General features: G+C 35.5%; 1 protein-coding gene across 16 annotated transcripts in view; it reads left to right on the top strand.

Annotated features, from left to right (window-relative positions):
* The window catches only part of CFAP46 (cilia and flagella associated protein 46), a 72,026-nt gene that overhangs the window by 21,400 nt on the left and 34,717 nt on the right, over window positions 1–15,909 (top strand). For 14 of the 16 annotated variants that reach the window (XR_010081271.1, XR_010081270.1, XR_010081269.1 and 11 more), the window contains 14 exons: window positions 862–1,007; window positions 1,528–1,661; window positions 3,215–3,427; window positions 4,739–4,949; window positions 5,282–5,431; window positions 6,193–6,300; window positions 7,886–8,067; window positions 9,020–9,088; window positions 9,895–10,026; window positions 11,351–11,516; window positions 14,286–14,370; window positions 14,464–14,602; window positions 15,101–15,284; window positions 15,718–15,877. Coding sequence is in view for 13 of the 16 variants with exons in the window: in XM_063405022.1 (XP_063261092.1) it covers window positions 862–1,007; window positions 1,528–1,661; window positions 3,215–3,427; window positions 4,739–4,949; window positions 5,282–5,431; window positions 6,193–6,300; window positions 7,886–8,067; window positions 9,020–9,088; window positions 9,895–10,026; window positions 11,351–11,516; window positions 14,286–14,370; window positions 14,464–14,602; window positions 15,101–15,284; window positions 15,718–15,877 (2,079 nt within the window). In the remaining 3 variants the exon portion in view is untranslated. The remainder of the gene's footprint in view (window positions 1–861; window positions 1,008–1,527; window positions 1,662–3,214; window positions 3,428–4,738; window positions 4,950–5,281; window positions 5,432–6,192; window positions 6,301–7,885; window positions 8,068–9,019; window positions 9,089–9,894; window positions 10,027–11,350; window positions 11,517–14,285; window positions 14,371–14,463; window positions 14,603–15,100; window positions 15,285–15,717; window positions 15,878–15,909) is intronic. The other 2 variants (XM_063405017.1, XM_063405028.1) reach the window with 1 other exon arrangement.

The following is a 15,909-nucleotide window of genomic DNA, read 5'->3' on the forward strand; positions in this document are numbered from 1 at the left end:
TAGCACACTTTAAGAGTTTTTAACCTGGGGGCAAAAGCACTTCCAAATCACTCTCCGCTTGCTGCTTTTAAAGCTGGTTTTGTCAGGGAGTTAGTAAAGCTCATATTTAAGAATAGATGGAATGGTTTTTCTTTTCACTAGCCAAAGTTAATCAAACCTATTCCATGTTATTTCCAAGGTCCACCTAAATAGGACATCAATTTGCTGGTTTTCTTTCACAAGTTTTGCATCTTCAGACTAGCATATGTTTAGTCTTTTGTCTTGATTCCAAAATAAGGGAAAAATAAGTACACTAACCAGAAACTGAAGACAACCATGCGCCAAAAGCGTCATGAATAGAAACTGGTGTGTTCTTACAAACTTTGTGTTTATTTTAAAATAATCTTAGTCCTTTCTCTTTGTTATTAGACCAAAGAAAAAAATGCTATTTTTTCTGTTTACTGATGTGTGCCAGAAAGTCAACCCAGTCCATGATTCAAATTCACAGAGACTTTGGCCTCTGCCTAATTCAGTTCTATGCTCTGCTTCCATTAATGCAATAAAATTGAACTAGAGGCCATGGGGTCTATTCACACTGAAATTTCCGTCTGCATGTTGTGACTGGAGCAAGTTATTTGCTGCAAATATTGGAGATTATGCACAAATGCAGCAAAATCACAGGTAACAAATGCCTCAGCACTGCTTGAGAACAGGTTTTGAGTGCAGTAAATGGTACTAATGAAAAGGTTTGTTGCTTGAAATAGTTAAAAATCTTTTCTTGCTAAATATTTCTTGTGAATTTAAGAATATGGAGGGATTTGTAAATTTAAAAATGAAAATGATGATTTGCATGGAAATAATTATGGGTTTATTTATTTTTAGCACAGAAAAACGAAGCTAATACAACTATGATAGTTGATGGTCAAGCTGACAGCTCATCAGAAGAATCATTGCTGCCTGCTAAATCCTTTTCTTTTGAAGCATATTTACTCAGAATACTAGCAGAAATAAGATTTATTAATGCAGAGGTAAAAAAATTACACAACTCTCATTCATATTTGTTTGGTTTTGTTTTATATACAAATCTTGAAGCACTGGAATTTTGAGTTTAGTTATTTTCTATCTCCCTAGGAAGTAAAGGAAGAAGTGGTTTCATGAAGCAACCTTATCAAAAATACTCTGTGAAAGTAACTATAGCAATAGTTTTACTGCAGGTGCTGATAACACTTCTTTACAAGAGATTCTACTGTAAATTTTTGACATCTGACATTACATTTCTGAATCCTTGAAGTACCAGCATGATTCAAAAACTTAAATATATATGTTTTTTTCTCCATGTAATTATTAAGTAAAATTAGCTGCAGACAATTTTAAGCTTACGAAGTATTAAGCATTGTTTTTCATATACTTGTACATGCCTGTGCAACATTTAAAAAAGCCTTTTGTATTTTTTTAATTTTTGAAGAGGTAACAGCATTAATATGAAGTCGTAGTCTGTTTTTACAATGACAGCCTGGGTAGACAATTTATTTCTCTGTGTCTTTTCAGGCAACTGTTCACCTATTAAGATTGCAGGGAATCAAACTGAATGATCGTGCTGTACCTCCAGAAGGTACATACCAGTGTCGTCCGGGATGTGTTTCAGATCTTCCTGAAAGTGATCCAGAATGGAAAACATACAGGTACTTTCTTGGAATACATATCAAGAACAAGGAACTCTTAACAGATCATTATTATCAGACACCGATGATAATTGCAAAAGCTATTTCTCCTTAGTAAAATTGTCACCAGTCTTCATTTTTGTAGAAAGTCATGGAAAATGGGAAAAGGATCTAAAAAATAGTTTGAAATATTTTTTCTTAGGTTTCCTTTCATTCTGGAGTGTGGATTTTAATTTTCATTTAACAGTTATTTCTCTGAAACTAGAAGCTAGTATTCCAAGCTGAAAAATTACTGGATTTTTGTATATTGACACTTAGATCATTGAATTCTGTATTTAAACATATGTTTCTCCAAATCAAAAAACTTTTTATCTTGCTTTATAGCTCCCATACATATAATGATTTCGTAGTACTGAATGCATATGATGAACTATTCCAGTTTGCAAATGTAGTGTGTTCCATCCAATCAACTGAAATGAATTTGGGAGAGTAGAATGTAACTAGTACTGTTTTTCACTAGTCTGACATGATTATTTTTTGCAAAGGTGAAGAAGGGGGAGAGAGATTTCTGAAGATGATGCTTAGACTCTCTGCTGTTCACATAGTAATACCAGCCTTGCTGTTACAGTGGTCATGTCCTGAGAAAGCTGGATGGCAGAGTTGTGTCCTTACTTCTGTTCATTCAGTCTGAAAATTAAGTAAAGTTTCTCACACTGTCTGCTTGGAGGTGTTCAGTAGAATGAGAAAAATTATAAACTGATCAGAGCCAAGGGGCAAAAAAGATGAGAATTCTGTTGCAAAATTTTCTACTAGTTATTTTTGAGTTTACCTAATTAGATTAAAAACCCATGGGAAAAAACGGTCTTTGAACTGGTACTGTGTCCTGTACCATTGTTGACATAGTAATACTCAGTGTCAGTTTATGCTTTTGACATTATGACTTTGTAACAATGGCAATTCTGTATGATCATTCAAGATTATATTTTTAGTTTTGTTTTTTCTAAGTAATAGTACATTTTGATAATTAAGAAAGAAAATAAATTTATTGAAAGGAAGTTACGACATAGACTTTGAAAAAAATGTTATTCTATTTAAAACAATTACAGCATTTCAGAGCACCTGGAAATGTCTTTGAGTGCAAGAACACATGCAGTTCTGAGTAAAAAAGACATGTCCTTAACTCTCAGGTGGCATGTCTCACTTATATCTATATTCAAGTGGAGCCTTGACATGGTTATTTAATGATTTCTGGCACTGATGGGTGGATTCACACATGCGTTTAAAAAACGTGAACACGTGGATGAAACATGAACCATAGACACTGATTTTGAAGCTAATAGCATTTGAATGTCAGAGACTACTCATTTTGTGTTGATAGTACTTCCTTTTCTGAACCATCTTCTCACTGAAGTGAAATACAGATCAGTGAACGAGAACTTAGTAAATGCAACTGAAAAGTAACTACATTTTTCTTATTCTTGGTTGAGATGTAGTCCTGTGTACTTAACCTTACTACAGAATTCCTTCTAGTGTTTAAGCTTTGGAATAACAGCTTCTTTATACTAATTTTATAGTTTATGGATAGACAACTTATCTCGGTATGCTATGGAAAACTTTCAACGTGCAGCTCAAATAGGAGAAGAATTGAATGAAGCCTGGATTGTTCACAATGCTGTGGTGTATGTCTTAAATTATAACAGACATCTGATTTCTTCAGGAAGACAGAGGGACATTATTGAGTATCTGCAGACTCTTCTTGGAGCCATCAAGACTGTTGGGCACAATGGGTAAATTTAGATGTTTGGATATGAACATACTCTTTTTTTCTAAAACATAGAAAATATTATTGCAAACATTGAAAGTTACTTTGTGCTGTGAAATATTTATTGCTGGCTTTCATTGGTACTGAAAGAAGCCTTGGTATATATAGAGTAGCTCAGGAGGTGAATTATGAAAATTAAATGTTAATCCTTTCTGTTTGTTCTTTGTTACTACACACCATAAACCATTGTAACTTTACACCAATAAATACTACTTTCTCTTGAGTGTGGAATAGCAACATATGCATGTGAAATAGCATTTTGTTAAGTTAGTGAGAAAACTGGGAAAATTCTCTTAGACTCTGAATTTGCACAACAGCATCCATTTCCTTGCTGTCAGTTCCCTGAACTTGAATTATTTTGTAAATATAGTTCATTGCAAATGTTTCAAACTAATGTAAGGTGATTACTACTGGTTCTGAAATAAGAGAAAATAGAAAACAAAATAAATAAAGGGAATGTGCTCGTTAGTAGACCATGAAAATGGGAACACAGATACTATAGTGGTTTAGAGAAATCCTGTTCTGCTGTAAATGCAGTGGGAGAACGATTGACCATTGGGGAGTGGATGCTCTAGTCAAAGTCTGACCATGGGACAGATTCCTAGATATTTTGGCACTTTGTTGACAGTGACCTCATCACTAGGGTAGAGTAAAGACTAGCAGCAAAGAAGTGTCTTTTAATTGGGGAATAAAATCTAAATTTCAGCTGGTGCAGAGATGAAGACTGGTAATACCTGCTTATTAATTTTGATACTTACATCAGTATGTACTAACAGTAATCTCTTAGTTGTAATTAGCTTCATGTTTTCTCAAAAAAAAAAAAAAAAAAAAAAAAAAAAAAAAAAAAAAAAAAAAAAAGAAGAAGAAAAATCTGAGCTTGAGAGTGGTTTGGCATGATAACCATAAACAATATGAAGGGCTTGGTTTAGGATACTTTTTTAGAAAATGGTTGCTGTTGTCATAAATGCCCATCAATAAAAAGTTGTTTAAAATGTTGGTCTGTCACACAAGGGGCTTTTTCCTGTGATGAAAGGGAAGCTTCAATTACAAAAAGACTGAGAAAAATTGATGTTAACTGAAAATTGATTCTGGGTTTTGTAGTTTTAATCATCAAATTGCTTTATCAGTGGGCGGATTTTTTTTGGTAACACCCATAATTTTGCTTTCTGAGAAAAATCCTGGGTTTTCAAGTAACGTGTACTTCTTGAAATCAATAACTTTATTCCTGCTTTTTTTTGATATGATGCAGTATGCCCTTCTGATTTTTGTTCTACAGAAGTACTGAAATTTTACTGATGTTATGTAATGCTTTGGCTCGAGGCCTAATCATTTCTTGGATTCCAAAGCCAAAACCTGCTGAGAAGAAAGAAGATACAGCAATAAAGAGTAGCAGAAAAGCTGCAGCAAAGAAACAGGAAAAAGGAAATATCATCCAGTCTTTTTCAGTAGATCCTACTGGACTTCCTGACATCAAAGCTGCCTTAGAGGTACAAACCCCTGATTTTTTTGTAGTCCCTTTCATTCTGCTGTTATATGTTACAAGTCCTATAAATTCAATAGTAGAAATAAATAAAAAAAAGCTACCTTCTTTTACAGTTTCTGCCACCACAGATCCTCCCCAAATGCACACTGGAGCTCCTTGCCAACTTGGGGCTGAGGACTGTAACTTCTGTTTGCCTTGGGTTGACTTAAAGGAGATATTGTTAGGCTTAGAGATGCATGTGCAATAATTTAATAACTAATGGATAGCATGTTCCATACTGGAAACTTTCCACATTCTCCTGTGTTTTACATGTTTTTTTCTCTTCTTTGTGTTTAGATTTGTGAATTTGCCCTAAATGCAATGACTGGAACCATACCTAAGGAAAAAGTCTCCATTGCTACACAGCAACAGGTCATTGCTATCTGGGTGAAAGCAAAGCAGTTAAATCAGCAGCAGATCAGACACGAACTTGGGATTCAGGAGGAGGTATGATTTCCCTGAAATCCTGCATAATGTTGAAACTTTACAAATAAAAGTTAAAATTCATAAATTCATTTAATAATGACTGAAATTATCAAGGTATTTTCTTCTGTGTATTTGATCAGAATGTAAAAACAAATTTTGGCTGCCATTCCTTATGGATGTGGCAAATTTTTCACATTGGATATAGCAGTGAGTCTATGTTCCTTAACTCTTTGTTCTGTTTGTTAGCTGCCATGGTGATGTTTGTCATATGATGACTGATGAGCAAAGTTGATTTCAAAATTTGAATTCACACATGTAAAGTAATAAAATGGCTGCATTAAAAGTGTTAAGAAAAATCAGCTATATTTATGTCAACATTTACTGTGGCCTCTTTATAGACTACAGACCTAGTAAGCTGGAAATAAATACTTAATTCTTATATTTTTATTTTATAGTGTCTGTAAAACTGGAAGCCCTCATTGGCATATGAAATTTGCCTTAATTGTATTGTTGATGTGGGCTTTTAGTGTTGAAACTTAGTATTTCAGAGTTCACAATGTTAATTAAAAATATATAAATACAAAAACCTGACAATTTAAGGACACAGTAGACAGCAGGAATGGCTTACAGGAAATTGAGGTTTTCAAACAACATTATTATTATCATCATTATCATTATCATTATCATTGTCAATGTCATTATCATTATCATCTTGTCATCTCAATGTTCTTAATAATTCTAACTTGCAAGAAAAAATCTCTGAATTTTTTATTTCTGCCTAGAATAAAGATGAAACACAAAATCCTCTGGTGAGAATTCTTATTGGTCTGGAAATGTACTCATGTAATGGCTTGGATCTCATGGATTTCACTGTTCCTAGCTTATCTCAGGTATTTTCAGTTTTTTTAAGAAGCTCGTGAGTTTTAAGAAATTGCATACTATGAATTTGATTTCAGATTCAATTTTAAATGGAGTTTAAATTATTTTTGAAGCTTCTATTGTACCATTATTTTCTTTAACCAAGAGATTAAGTATTTATGACAGGAAGGAGATTTTTGTGATGAAATAATTTTATTTATCCAAAGACCAGATAGCATTAGAATATAAATATTAGGTTTATGCTTGTGTTGCTCTAGCAGATTGTTTCAGTAACCATCAGATGAGCATACTGGGTTCAGGTGAATTCTGTACAGAAACATACTTCTAATCTTTCATTTTTTCTTCTGGAGAAGAAAACTTAATAGAAGCGTAAAGTTGTTTGGGTTAGAAAAGCCCTCTGAGATTGTGGAGTCCAACTGTTTCCCCAGCAGTGCCAGGGCCACCAAGTGCCACATCCACACAACTTCTTAATTCATCCAGGGATGGGGACTCCACCACTGCCCTGGGCAGCTGTGCCAGGGCTAGACAGCCCTTTCAGTGAAAGAATTTTCCCAATATCCAACCTAAACCTCCTCTGGCATGACTTGAGGCTGTTTCCTCTTGTCCTGTCGCTTGTTACCTGGGAAAAGAGACTGACCCCTCCCTGGCTGCAGCCTCATTTCAGGTAGTTATAGGGAGGTTTGGGTTTGTTTTAGAAGCATTCAACATTTCAACAGAAAACTTCACGTTACAGTGAATTTACTTTTGACAGTTGCAAGGCAGAACACAACTACACTTGGTTACTATTGATTGACTGTGTGAAATGAAACATGCAGGTTGCCAGGACAACCACGAAACTACTACTGACAACTAGGATCTGGGTCCTTATAAATATATAGGTATCTAATTCTATAGATTTATGTCAAATATTATGAGTTAGCTTCAGCTATCACTTCACTGGCATAGTTTTGTATAGCAGTGTTGTATCTTTGTTTGGACCAATTCATTAACAATTAACACTTTCCTAAAAAGGCGGAACTTTGACATGTGCCAAAGAAATTAAAACATTTAGATCCTATATGAAACTATCTGTAACTATCTGTATCTATCTATAGGTATATATGTTTAGGTTGGAAAAGATCTCCAAGATGATGAAGCCCAAGCTCTCCCAAGCTGCCATATATATAACAGCATACATAACAACTACATATTACAATTACAGTGGTTGTTGCAAAATACTTCTATGTCCCTTGAAGTATTCTTACTTTTACTTAACTAAAATGGGCTCTGAATTTTGAAAATCCTATTCTACTGATTTTTGAAAGATGACTGAAGACATAGAATAAGTCTTGGCAGATACTTCTGGCTAAAAGGCATGCACAATTACAGCTGGATTTGCACACACTATGTTAATACTTACTACACAGGGAATGAGGCCTCTCTATTGTTTATTTTGATTGTACTTGTAGCTTTCTAATTTTCTAGATGGCTGTACCACATACTTATTCCATGCCCAGTTGAGTTGTAACAAAGATACAGCTGTAAGCATGTAATTGCTGTAGAAAAAAGCATATAAAAACCTGGATTCTATTTTATTTTATTTTATTTTAATCCTAGTTAGTGAATTTGGCTTTAGAATGCAGTTGGTCAGATTCCTTAGTGGAACTGCAGACACTGACACGACTGACATATTTTGCATATGTATCACAAGACTATGAAAGAGTGATGACTTGTTCCAAAAGGATCTTGGAATCAGATGAGAATTTTGTTCACAATAGAAATACTAAGAAATATGGCATGTAAGTACATAGAATTTTGTATGATATGGTAATGTACTTGAACTAAGTTTTGAAGAAAGTAAAGAGGGTAGATGTGTCTTGTCGCATAACAAAAAATGGAAGAATATTTTTTCCAAAGAAACTGTGCAGTTAGAGATGAAAATGAAAGTAAAAGGCAGTGGGAGATCCAGATTGTGGCTCTGGACAGCATTCAGAAAGATAGATGAAGCTTGCTATCCAAGTGGGTCAGAAGTGTGTACATCTCTGTGTTTGGGTGTCTTCCTGGGAACGTTGCTGCTCTGAAATGATCTCTGGCAATCATAGTATTTTAACAGGTTTATAATCTCTAAGCAGAAAACAGCTGATTCTACTTCTTTTGCTGGTGCAAATGGCTTTCAGAGCTCATCTGGCTCTAACACACTGAAGGGCTACATAGTTCACGGACCAAGTTGGAACTGGGGATGGTGAAAGATAGGAGCAGTTCCTGTATTCCAGGCTCTGCTGTCAGATCGTCTGACAGCCATTATATTGCCACCATATGGGTGAAGTAGGAATGTAACTAACTCCTTTGAAAGTCCAGTATCTTACTTAACTGATACTTAACGTTCAGCCAAATGTTCTGGCTTTAAGAAAACAAAACAAAAGGCATATATAAATGGATTTATTTGTGGAGTCCTTTATTATCAAAAAGGTGATACCCTTAAAGCCCTATATTTTTTAAAATCATTTCCTCCAGAAGCAGAATTAAATTTTATCTGAAGAGGAAAGAATCAACTCCATTTAGCAATTTTTTGGAATGTAGGAAGTTTGAAATAAACATGTGAAAGACTTCAGATACAATATAGTGTTCATTTTTTCTCTGCAAAATAACTGAACTTATAAAAACAGTATTCTGTTCCTTGAAACTCAAAGTTGTTTTCTGCATGACTTTAAAAACGTGTAAAATTAAGTGAGTTATCTTAATTTTAAATAGATTCAGAACTTCACAGAAACGCAGCAGAGACTACTTGCGCACATCTAACAATCTGCAGACTAATGAAGGGTAAAACGTTTGGTTGTGCAGTCCTGAGCTGTCAGTGCTGTTTGCAGAGCAGGGAGGGCGGAGCGCCCCGGCCGGCCCCGCTCGCTCACGCCGCGGGCACTGGGGCCCTCTTGTGGACACAAGCCGTGACTGCACGCGGCTCCGCTCTCGGGGCGCTCTTGGTAACAGAGACACCGAAAACTGTATTTATTCTTTTCTTACTAAGTTGCTATTAGTCAATGGTATTAACCAATGGTGTCAATTTATCTGTGTATTAATTTTTAACTGATTGTTTCTGGGACTGAAAGCTACATTTTCTTCTACGTATATTAGAGTAGGATCCGTATCAATGTCTCCAGAGCCCTGGGCATACTTTACCAGACACAAGCATGACAAATCTCAAAAGAAAGTATCAAAATCTGTTCTACTTTTCTTGATTTCTGTTTCTAATTGCCTGGTGTATAAGTTTGACTTTGGCCTGTTCTTTGGGTGGTTTTTTTTGTTGTTGTTTTTTTATGTACAACAGTGAAAAATAGGGAGAAAACTACAAATCTGTATTGTTTCCTTGGTAAAAATAGGTATTAGTTTTTTAATTCTGATTTCAGAGCTCTTTTCATTAGAGGTGTGAAAAAGATATTTTAGTCTACCTTTTCATACAATATTCAGTTTTTAAAATGTTTTCTAATACTAAAAATCAAAAGAAGGATTTGTAGCTTCCAAAGCAAGAGACATCTATATAGTAGGAATTTGAATACATCATTTATAGGAATTGGTATGATCTTAGCCTGTAAGACTTAGCACTTCTTGGAGTATTTGTCTTTATGCAGGCTTGGTAACAGGGTGAGACAAGAAATGTTAAGCATTACAGCCTGTATACAAGGAAAGAGCATAATGGAAAATTTGTCTGGAAGAAAACATCTCCGTGTAGCAGCATCAAAAACCTTTGTTCAGAGTGCCAGGTATGTTTTATGTTGAGAGAAAACTAATATAAAACAGATCTAAAATTTATTTACAGTTTTGGGTTTCATCATGTTTTTCCCAAGACTGATAAAAATCAACATAGTTGTGAATTGAAATGTTTAACCAAGGATTTGACAGATTTTTGCACTTTAGTAGATTTATCAACTACTTTCCACATAGCTGATCTTGTAATGTCATAGAATCGTTCCATCCTCAGAGGGGATCTAGTTCAGACTCCTGCTGAAAGCAGGGCCAGCCCAGGGCTTTATATGGTCTGGCTGTGAAAACCTCAGGGAATGGAGACGTGGCAGGCTCTGTGAGTAACCTGCTCCTCTGTGTGGCTGGACCCATGGGTACACGAACCTTTCTCATTTTAACTTCTGCCTGTTCTTGCTTGTCCTGCCGTTCCTTGGGAGGAGCCTGACTGTTGCTTCTCAATAACTTTGTTAGGTTATTGAGAAACTTCTCCTTGTTAGGTCTCCCAAAGCCAGCTCTTCAACTAGACCTCTTCTCAAGGCAAGTGCAGTCCAGTCCCTGGCTCATCTCAGTGGCCCTTCACTGAGCTCCTTGTGGTTTCTCCATGTCTGACATGTATTGGGTGGTCTCGAGCTGGATGCAGCAGTCTAAATGTGATCTAAAGAGTGCTTTCTAGAGAGTCATCAGATGGACAGTTTCAAAAAACTGCTTTTTTTTAAACAGTAACACTATTCAATTGGTGATTACATTATACCAACCTATAATTTTTCACTAAAATGCCAAGCTTTTTCTCACTCAGATGAGTACTGTGTTGTGTCACAATCTGGAGGATTACTAACTTTTATTATTTCAAAGTGTCATTTGCATGAAATATGCTCAAAGCAATTTGCATGCAGCTAGAGGCATTTGGGACATATCTTTATGTTACAATCGTACTGTACTAAGCAAAATCCATGGTATGGTAGTAATTACTGTGTTTTATTTTAAAATATTTTATACAATGAGAAATTAACATAATAGGAAGCCAAAAGGGGTATATTATTCCCCTGAGAACATCTTGAGGAGGTTTCTGCTATTTTTAAAATGAATGCTCTTGAGCTAAGATTATGCAGAAATACAGTAAGATCATTAATATGCTACTTATTTATTCCTAGTTCTGCTGAGTGTGAGAAGTTGTTCGGTATATGAAAATGGAAAATGGCTGTTCTGTGAAGCTCTTATATTAAGTCCTCATTGCTGAGGTGATCCATAGATCAGCTAAACTCAAATGTTCCTAGAAGTAAAATTGTTTATTATAGCTGAAGTGTGGTTGCTTTTCCTTATTAAGCTCTGCTTCCCTTTCTTCAGATATGCAGGTGAAGCTGGAAATTACTCCCTTGTAATGATTGCAACTAGGCACTTTTGGAATGCATGTTTACCTTTGCTAGGCTTACCACATGACAGAGAACAGTTTAAAGAACCTACAGAAATAATTCTTAAGAATATCATTAAAGCAGAATCTAAAAACAAAAAGGTAAGAATTTCTAGTAGGTATTGCTTGTTTTTAGTGATTGATGCTGATGGTAAAGAAACGTCAAGATACCTTTCCTATGAGGCAAAAGTGACTTATTTGTTGTAAACACATTTCTGGTTTCTTACCTTCAGTCACATGCTCTTATATTCTATTTGGTGATTCTTTTAGTTTTGGGCAATTGTCAAACTCAAAACAGTTTTCTGCAAAGTAATTTGCTGTCTGGTTTTCACTGTGGAGTTTCACTTCATGAAGCTTACAAAAAACAATTTTTAGAAAATATTCAAAATCCAGGAAAAAAGCCACTTCTGGAAAGTATGATAATAAATCTGGAAAATATTGTAATAGATCCTAAAACACTAACTCAGAAAAAAGAAATTTTACTAAGTTAAGGTTTCTCCCACCTGCAGACTCAAATTTCTTCCATCTGCAAAGGGAAAGTTTTACTTTGCCTATCAGGTTTTTAACAGACTGTCTAGGACTTTGGTGTTAGGAAGGAGTTAAAATTTAGACTGTACTGGGAGTTTGATAAAATTAAATACTAATTATGAACAGCACGTGTAATCCAAAGAAGTCATCCCCTTGAAATAGTATGCAGGTGATGTGTGTCATATAACACATCTCACCAGGTGGAATTTCTTCTGCACACTGAAACTTCCATGCACATTTACAACTTTTCTTATTTCAAAACTCCATGGAGCTTATCCATATTTCTTTCTAGATTTGATTTACATGTCAATGAAGCTGCAGTGAGTTTTCCTGTACATTTCCAGGGGCACAATTTCAATGAGCACTTGAAGGGATTGATAACTTTTGTATCCAAGCTCAGTGGTACAAATATGAGTCTGCATCTCAGATCATCAGGCAGGGTAGTAGAAGAATAGAAACCTTTATTTCGATTTCTTGTCAAGCCATGTATAAATCAGAAATAATCAGAGATGGTGACTGGTCTGCTTATTCTGGGTGTGTGGGAACTGATGAGTTCAGTGTGTACTTGGAAGCACAGTGATAATTGTAAGTTTAATGGAACTTTGACAGTGTTTAGATACATAACAGTAATTGCCCACAGACACAGTCCTAAAGTTTGTTATTTGTAGAGATATATTTAAAACCAATAAAAAGGAATACTTCATTATGGGTATGTAGTTAACTCTCCACCACAGCATAATTTCAGAGTGAATCCTTAATAAGTGGTATTAAAAAGCAATTATATGTAGATAATGAAAATGTATAGGTAGCATAGGTATTTTTATGTCTACAAATGTTAGTAGTTCTTATGAGTTAGAAGTGAGTAACTTCTGCTAGTAGTTAGGAAAAACATTTCCTGTTAGTGCTCTATATTTGATTATTTCTGGAGTTACTGAGTTTTAAAAATAGATATACCTTGTAGTACCAATGGAAGAGGCAGGAACTAGTCTCCAGTGATCCTTGACCAGGATAACTAGTCAATTTTTAAATGCAGTCACATCTGGAAAAGGATCTACCAGTAGATGTCCAGATTTTCATCTACCAGTACTCCCAAGTCCTTCACCTCAGGACTGCTCTTGTTTCATCCCCCAGTCTGCACTGGTACTGGGGTTTGCCCTGACACAGGGGGAGGGCTTTGCACTTGATCTTGTTGAATTTCCCCAGGTTGCCTTGGGCCCACTCCTTGAGTCTGTCAGTCCCTCTAGGTGACGTCCCTTCCTTCTCGTCAGTCAACCACACTACTCACCTGGGTGTCATCAGCAGATTTGCTGGGAGTGCACTCAATCCCCTTGACTATGTCAGCAGTGAAGATAGTGAACAATACTGGTTCCAGTATCCCTGGTATTGGTATCCCTTGAGGTATTCCACTTGTTACTGCTTTCCCCTGGATATTGAGCCATTTGGACATTGAGCCAGTGACTCTTATCCATCTGACAGTCTATCCATCAAACTTCTGTCTGTCCAAGTCAGTAGCAACAAGGTTACAGGCCACCATATCAAAGGCCTGACAGAAATCTGAGTGGGTGACATCCATAGCTCTTGTCCATTGATGCAGCCACTCCATTGTAGAAGGCCACTAAATTAGACAAACTTGGTGCTCTCATGGAAGTAAATGCTGATTAGACCAAATCTGATAAATCTATGATGATGCTAACGTAATACTTACCAAAAGTTGTTACTATAGCTTAGTTAACTTCTTAGCATCATTCTACATGTATTTAATGGTTAATGTGTCATATGTGGATCTATTTGAGAAACAAGACAGTGAATTTATCTTTGAAGATGCAGAACTGTGCTGTAGAGGAGAGGAAAACAGCAAGTCTCTGACCTTTGGGTGAGAATTTTGATAGTCAGATTTTCATAGGTAAAGAGTGGAGCCTGCTTTAGGCAGGGGTGTAGCCAGAGAGCTCTGTACGATCTCTGTAAACCTCAGCTGTTCTGTGACTCTCTGAGAGTACTTCAGGATTTCACATTATTTAATGAGTGCAGGTGATTGAATATTACTAAATCTGGTTATTTTTGTATTGGGTTTGTATTACAGGACTCATTCTGGAGAAATGTCTCTGTCATTCATCTGGTCAAGAAGCTATTTAGGTTGCAAGTTACTATTCATATTAATGATATGGATTGGTTCACAGACAAAACAAAAGTGCAATAATACTTAGAGATATATGTTAAATGAAAGATAATGGGGTGTTTTGGGTTTTTGTTTGTTTGTTTGGGGGTTTTGTATGTGTTTTTGTTGTGGTTTTGTTTTGTTGTTTGTTTTGTTGTTGGTTGTTTTTGATTTTTTTTTTTTTTTAGGAAAAGAAAGATACGTGTTCTTTGCATCAGTGGATTACACAGGATTTTCAAAATATTGGGTTATCAGTTGGATGCTTTGTCCCAGGCATGTTCTTCCTTCTGTTGCTCTGGTAATGCAAGAAACCTCAGTATTCTAATTCTGCAGCATATTAATAAATCATTTAAATATACTTCAAAGGTGCTGAGGAAGATCTGACATTAAGAACCTCCTTATATGGTCTATTATTCCACATCTATGCTGATAAAGCTGACTGGGAGATAGCACTAAAACTCCTGGATGAAGCTATTCAAGTTTTGCCTCAGACAAGACACAAATTGTAAGTTGGTTGACTTATTTTTATTAAAATAAGCATTTTGATTCTTGAGAAGTATAAAAGTCTTGAGTATTTTTTTATTTTGCATTGGGAAAGTATTATGATTACTTTTTAGCATCCTGTCCTTACAACACAAAACATGCTTGTGTCTTTTCCATAAAAAAGACACACACGGGCAGTGTTTCCTGTGATTAATCTGCTAATAGTATTTTTAAATTTATTTTTTAAAGAACTTGCATACAAGTAGTATCTTACTTTCCAAGCAAATAGATGCATGAAATGTGAGTATTTAGCAGAAGCTTTATTAAATGGAAACTAAATTATCTAGGGTACTGTTTACATAATCTTATCTGAGTTGGTTTCATATCCTTTTATGCCAGTTTATAAGATTTGCATTTTTGTATTATACATATACGGATATGAACCAGTATATATGTCTTACAAAGTTACTTTACAGGTATAGATGCAGGTAATTTGCAATTTATTTGGTCTTTTTTCTAGGCTGATTTTCAAACTTATGGCTACAGTGAGGGCAGGATCAGGATCGAAGTTTATGACGGCCATTCAGAGAGTCAGTAAAGAAAGTGAAGATTATTTGTCGCATGTCTGGCGACATTTAGTGACAGTCTCCGAAAGTATTGTTGGACAGTTGAGCTGTTTTCAAAATGCCATCATTGCTTTACAGGTTTGTCAGTTCTTCCTGTTTGTTCCCGTGCTGATAGAAAGATGTTTCTCAAGTGATTCATAGGACTGCAAGTTCCTAAATGGGTAGGGAGGCCATATGCTTGACCATTACTTTTTATAACTTTGAGATTACTCTTCAGTAGGAAAACTCTCTATGGTTGAATCTTTATATCCAGTAAAATTTTAGTTGAGTCCTGCCAAAGAAAAATGTCTAAGAGTAGCAAGCAGTTTTAAAAAAAATGAAGATTGACCTGGTGGTGGAGTTTTCTGTTTCGTTCTGTTTATCACAATTCTGATTATGTGATGCCAGCAAAACTGCTCAATGTCAAATTATTATCTTTTGCTTTCCTTAAGACTACATGAAACTTTAGAATATCATTTTGATGGCTTACATAAACAAATACAAATTAACTCCTCCTTTATTACTTTTATAGAAACAAGAGGATGAATGGCAGAGAGTTGATTACCTCATGGAATTTGCTGAATGCTTATATAGTAATCAGTTTCCCCTCAATGATGCTATTAAACCTCTGGAGTGGGCAGTAGATCTCCTGCTTCATATGAAATTCCCTATGGAATCCACACAAGAGGAAGGTATGTAATGGGTGTTTCTCCTTCAGACCAAT

The sequence above is a fragment of the Prinia subflava genome, chromosome 9, assembly GCF_021018805.1.
Source record: "Prinia subflava isolate CZ2003 ecotype Zambia chromosome 9, Cam_Psub_1.2, whole genome shotgun sequence".
NCBI lineage: Eukaryota > Metazoa > Chordata > Aves > Passeriformes > Cisticolidae > Prinia > Prinia subflava.